At 48.1% G+C, this 6401-nt stretch overlaps 1 protein-coding gene across 1 annotated transcript in view; it reads right to left on the bottom strand.

Annotated features, from left to right (window-relative positions):
* Positions 1 to 617: 617 nt before the first annotated feature.
* Positions 618 to 6401, bottom strand: part of LOC310779901 (serine/threonine-protein kinase DCLK2-like) — a gene marked incomplete at both ends in the record, with an annotated part of 50526 nt that continues 44742 nt past the window's right edge. The window contains 4 exons of the mRNA XM_083640411.1: positions 618 to 743; positions 1316 to 1396; positions 2567 to 2663; positions 3629 to 3706. Coding sequence (XP_083496537.1) covers positions 618 to 743; positions 1316 to 1396; positions 2567 to 2663; positions 3629 to 3706 — 382 coding nt within the window. The remainder of the gene's footprint in view (positions 744 to 1315; positions 1397 to 2566; positions 2664 to 3628; positions 3707 to 6401) is intronic.

The following is a 6401-nucleotide window of genomic DNA, read 5'->3' as shown; positions in this document are numbered from 1 at the left end:
GTATCCTAGACCAGAGGAGAGGGAACTTGTCTGGTATCCAGTGTTAGAAATGGCATGTGTCCTAAACCAGAGGAGAGGAACCTTGTTGGTTTTCAGTGTTAGAAATGGGATGTGTCCTAGACCAGTGGAGAGGGAACGTGTTGGTATCCAGTGTTATAAATGGGATGTGTCCTAAACCAGAGGAGAGGGAACTAGTTGGTTTTCAGTGTTAGAAATAAGATGTGTTCTAGACAAGAGGAGAGGGAACTTGTTGGTTTCCAGTAATATAAATGAGATGTGTCCTAGACCAGTGGAGAGGGAACTTGTCTGGTTTCCAGTAATAGAAATGAGATGTGTCCTAGACCAGTGGAGAGGGAACTTGTCTGGTTTCCAGTAATATAAATGAGATGTGTCCTAGACCAGTGGAGAGGGAACTTGTCTGGTTTCCAGTAATAGAAATGAGATGTGTCCTAGACCAGTGGAGAGGGAACTTGTCTGGTTTCCAGTAAGATAAATGAGATGTGTCCTAGACCAGTGGAGAGGGAACTTGTCTGGTTTCCAGTAAGATAAATTAGATGTGTCCTAGACCAGTGGAGAGGGAACTTGTCTGGTTTCCAGTAATATAAATGAGATGTGTCCTAGACCAGTGGAGAGGGAACTTGTCTGGTTTCCAGCAGTGGGGAGTCCTGATCTGGGTCCAGTGTGTCTCCACTGCTCTGCTCCTCTGTACTGTTCACAGTGTTGTTGTCTATGGGAGCCTCGTCCTGGAGGAACACACACGCACGAACACACACACATACACACACACACACACACACACACATGTGCGCGCACGCACGCACGCACACACACACACACACACACACACACACACACACACACACACACACACACACACACACACACACACACACACACACACACACACACACACACACACACACCAGATAAGATCAGATGAAACTTTAATGGTAAAAGAAATGACAAAGGAACCCAAACTTAATAGTGGCGCAGCTTAGCTAAAACTTCCATAACTCAAGACTCAAGATTCATGTTAATAGCCATAGTGAGTCATATTACAAACGAGGAATTAGACTTCATTGTTTTTGGAAGGCCTTTGGCTTTGAGTGTACCAAATGATGTGCTTTTATGGCAAAATGCAAAATGTTTGTGCTTAAGTGCACCACTATAAAGTAACAATGGTGTACAACAATTGTGTATTGTGTGCATCAATGCATTCTGTGTGTGTGTGTGTGTGTGTGTGTGTGTGTGTGTGTGTGTGTGTGTGTGTGTAGTGTGTACACACATGCGTGCGCGTGTTTGCGCCTGCGCTCACCGTCACCCAGGGGTGTGACAGGACCTCCTCGGCAGTGTAGCGAGCGTCCACATTCACCTGCAGCATTTGACCAATCAGCATCTGAGGAGCAGGTCAGGTGACTGTTAACAGGCTGCAGTGTTCACATGCTTCTCTTTCTGCATCCACATGCTATTGGATATGAAATGAATTCCGCATGAGTCCAGGGTAGATCTGTGTAGTCCAGGCAACACCCTTCCACCAAGTTCCATGAACATCGGCCCAGTAGTTTTTCTGTAATCCTGCTAACAGACAGACAACTGCCACCGAAAACATTGTCTCGACACCAGACCCATGAGAGTTCTTAGGCTACTATGTTGGCTACGCTAACTACGTTACTGCATGCTGCAGATCTCTCTCTGGGTCTGGGACACTTCTAGCTCCAAACAGATGTTGAAATCTTGGCCAGTGATTGGTTCCCCCCGAAATCCTGGGGCACCAATCAGTAACGACTTTAGCGATCATGCGCGCCCACCTAACTTGACTGTTGACTTTTGAAGATGAATCATTCTCTCATCGATGCTACGACGTGTCTGTAATTCAGATTTGAGCCCCTAGACCTGCCCACAAATCAGCGCAGCAGGGGCTATGAAGTGGCACAGGCTAATTTATGTAGTATGTAGAGCAGTCATATAGAGAGCCAAAGTGAAACGTCACTTCCTGCTTTCTCCCTGTACCAGCGCAGCGAAAAATATGAATAATGGTGGACGGAGAACAAGGTTACTTTTTTGATCCCGTTTGAATTGTGCCACGGGGTGCCAACGCTAATTTTGTCAATTTAAAACATAACTTTGCATGTCAAGAAAGTCACAGTTTGTCGTCAAACTGAATCGTAGGGGTTAGTTTCGTATAAAAACGACATAGCTTGTGGAAGCTCGTGGCATGTCGCCGGTCTTCAGCTTTGCCGGTAGAGAAAGTGACGTCACTTAGTGTATGTAGTCTTTCTGATTTATAACTTCTAGTGCAACAGTTTGGCGACAAACTGCGACTTTCTTGACATGCAAAGTTACGTTTCAAATTGACAAAATTAGCGTTGGCACCCCGTGGCACAATTCAAACGGGATCAATAAAGTAACCTTATTCTCCGTTCACCGCCATTCATATTTTTCGCAGCGCTGGAACAGGGAGAAAGCAGGAAGTGACGTTTCACTTTGGCTCTCTATTTGAGTCTGCGGAGAGACTACTGAAAATGTTGGTGGATGTAACTGACTGATTGACTGACTGACTGCTTACCTTGGCAGGCAGGCTGATAGTGTCCCAGTCTGGAGACGGAAACTCCAGCTTCCCTCTGAGGATCTGATCAAACAGCTCCTCCTGAACGTTATTCTCACTGAGGAGACGAGGAAACGAGAGGAGGAGAGGGGATGAATGTGGTTTAATGGTTTATTAATGCAAAAACAGTTACCAGATATTCATGAGTCAATAGCACACACAAAATAGATCATAGAGAAATATGTAACAATGACATATGATCATAAAGAATAAATAAATACATCGCCTAAATAAATACTAACAAATTAATATATAAATTAACTGTAATTAGCCCCTGGCAAGGCAATTCTGTGATTTTCTTGTAAATATGTCATTTGTGGTCTTGAATGCACATACAAACTGTGGACATACTGTAACAGCCCTTCTCTCTCTAGGCTGTCTCTGTAAAATGTTCACTGTAGTCTAGAGCAGTGTTTCTCAAGGTAGGGTCCAGGGACCCCCAGGGGTCCTTGAGGGGGTTCCAGGGGGTCCCCAGCAAAAGGGGGAATATTTTTTTCCCACTATAATTCCATCCATAAGTAACACCATAAGTTTCACCAGGCCGTTATTAAAAATAAGAATTTGTTCTTAATTAACTTGCCTGATTAAATGAAGGTTGATGATGATGAACACAATGACAGAATGTAAGACTGTTCATGGGTTTCATACGCCTTCGGTAATAAAACATCTAAACGCAAAACTCTTATCAGATGGGGGACCCTGGGACAAAGCCTCTGTGGATGGGGGCCGGTGGTCTAATTTGTGTCAGTTTAGGGGCTCTTAATGATTTGAGCAGCCTGATTGGCTGTTTTTGAGCTCTGTTTTAGAACAGTTGTGAAAAAAAATTGAACTCATATTTGGGTGGGTAATTAATGTGATGGTCAGCTGTGATATCCTTAATAAATGAACAAATAATATGATGAATACAGTACATTAATGATTAAATGAACAAACGAATGGATCAGGTTGAAATCTTGTTTTGCAAGGATCGATTGAGTATTGATTATTTGATGACGTCACGTCAGGCGGGTTGTACCAACTGACCTCCTGAAGGGGGGGAATCCACACAGGAGGATGTAGGTGATCACTCCTGCCGCCCAGATGTCCACCTTCAGACCGTAACTACACGCACGCACGCAGGCGCGCACACACACACACACACACACACACACACACACACACACACACACACACACACACACGTATGAGATCACAGCACTATTTTTTCTCTCTTTCTCATCTCTCTCTATTACCCCTTTTCAGATGGAGGTCCAGCCAGAGTTATTCCCAGGTTGATTTTGTGTTTGAAAGGGTTAACCCGTGCTGCCTGACTCTGCTCGGACACGGGTTGATTTCAGTGTGAAGGGTTAATAAGGGAACAATTGGGCTCATTCTGGGTCTCTACCTCAGACATTAAACCACATTTGACACCCCTGCTACTCACTCTCTCTCTCTCTCTCTCTCTCTCTCTCTCTCTCTCTCTCTCTCTCTCTCTCTCTCTCTCTCTCTCTCTCTCTCTTTCAATTCAATTCAATTTCAATTTCAATAACCTTCATTGGCATGAAAAGACAGTGCTTATATTGCCAAAGCAAACACATAATTGACAATAATACAACAATAAGGACATTATAATAAATGTGCAAATTATGTACAATCAAAAACCTAATTTGACCTAATTTTATTGTTGTCTATAGAGTTAGTTCCACCTCTGCGCAGATTCCCCCGCTCTCTTCTCTCTCTCCCCCTCAGGTGTCCTTCATTGGCCTGACGTACACCCCCGCCGCTGCAGCCCTAGGTCCGGCCGTCATCGCCCTAGCCACCTGTCGTCACCCTAGGCCATCTACCCGCTACTCCATCTACTGTCTGACACCCCGGGCTCTTCACCACCACCGACCCCTATCCTCATCATCCTGGTCACCTGCCTGCCTAAGGGAAGGGGGGGACCCCCCCCCCCCCCCCCCCCAGCCTCAACAACGCGGACTCATGGATTCCTCAGATCATCCTCATGGAACTCCCAATCTTGTTACCCTTTTTGTCACCTAGCTAATTAACTAGTATTCTCTAAACCTACGAACACTTAAAGACTGCATTTTCTATTTCTTTTTGGACTCTACTTTTTAGATTTTCAACTCCCTTCCCTGATCTTAGGATAATTTAAAAATTACATTTTTATATCCTTTCTGTTGGACTCTTTTTTACATTTTCAATTTTCTGTTCTCTTGTACATTTTATTTCCATATTAAACCATTCACAGAGTTTCATTATCGGAAACTCTGTGCATGGTTTAGCCCGGCATCTCTCGGCCTGTCTCGGAGGGGAGTCCCCAGATGGGGGTCCGCTGCTGTGGCCTGGTGGGTGGGCCCGTCCCCCGCGTGGCCTGCTCTCACGCTCTCAGTCACTATGCTGGTGGCTGGGGGCTGGGGGGGCGGGTCGCGTGGGGGCTGGGTCTGCCTGGGCCGCAGCAATTGGCCCCTAGCACAACGACCTCACAAGGTTCCTCCTCAGCCAAGTCACTGGGGCAATCCATGCGGCGATCCATATGGTGGAAAGGTTTTCTTGCGTTCACTGGGGGTGAGGGGGTGCCGCTGTGTCCCGGCCTGGCCTTCCCTCCCACGCCATATGTGGGCGGGGGCCGGGTCGGGGGGCATCGGTGCTCTTCATCACTGGTCGAGGGCTGCCGGTTGGTTTAGAACAGCTTAGGTAGGCGATAGATTAGCTACAGCCTAAGGCTGACCTGTTAGTGTTCAGGCTAAAATCAGACTAGAGCAGGGTAGGATAGGCCAGATTAGGCTGTAGATTAGCTAGATACTATGTCCCAGTTAGCTCTGGTTAATGCTTAGAGTAGTCAGTTGTCTGATCTTCCCCCCCCCCCCTCTCTTTCCCCCTTTCCCCGCTTCTTCCCTTCTTCCCCCTTCTTGTTCTCCTCTCTTTCCATGCTCTTTCCTCCCCCACATCCCACCGCCCCCCCCCTCCCTTCTCCTGCTCTCTCCTCATTCTCCCCCCCCTCTGCTCCTTCTCCTCTTCTCCCCTATTTTCCTGAATCCCTGCCACTTCCTGCTCTCCCTTCTCTCACATTCCCCCTGCTCTCCTTCCCCTGCACCTCTACTCTCTGTCCTCCCCCCTCTCTCACATTCCCCCTGCTCTCCTTCCCCTGCACCCTCCCACCTCTCCTTCTCTGTTCTCTCCTCCTCCACATTTCCCATTTTCTCCCCATCCTCGCCCTAATCCGGGCCCGTATCCTACTCCCTCCCTCCACCCTAGACCCTACCTCTACTCTACCTCCCCTGTACCCTTCCATCTCTCCTTCTCTGTTCTCTCCTCCTCTCTGTCCTCTCCCCTCTCTCACATTCCCACTGCTCTCCTTCCCCTGCGCCCTCCCACCTCTCCTTCTCTGTTCTCTCCTCCTCTCTGCCCTCTCCTCCCTCTCACATTCCCCCTGCTCTCCCTCCCCTGCACCCTCTCCTTCTCTGTTCTCTCCTCCTCCACATTTCCCATTTCTCCCCACCCTCGCCCTAATCCGGGCCCATATCCTACTCCCTCCCCTCCCCCAACCCTAGACCCTACCCCTACCCTGGCTCTCCCTCCCCTGCACCCTCATCTCTCCTCCCCTGTTCTCTCCTCCTCCACATTTCCTATTTCCCCCCCACCTCCCCCCTCTCCTCCCTCCCTCCCTCCACCCTAGACCCTACCTCTACTCTACCTCCCCTGTACCCTTCCACCTCTCCTTCTCTGTTCTCTCCTCCTCTCTGTCCTCTCCCCTCTCTCACATTCCCACTGCTCTCCTTCCCCTGCGCCCTCCCACCTCTCCACATTTCCT

This window comes from Poromitra crassiceps, assembly GCF_964638095.1.
Source record: "Poromitra crassiceps genome assembly, chromosome: 7".
In the NCBI taxonomy this organism is placed as follows: Eukaryota; Metazoa; Chordata; class Actinopteri; order Beryciformes; family Melamphaidae; genus Poromitra; species Poromitra crassiceps.
The sequence above is the reverse complement of the archived record's forward strand: the minus strand, read 5'-3'. Positions and strand labels throughout refer to the sequence as shown.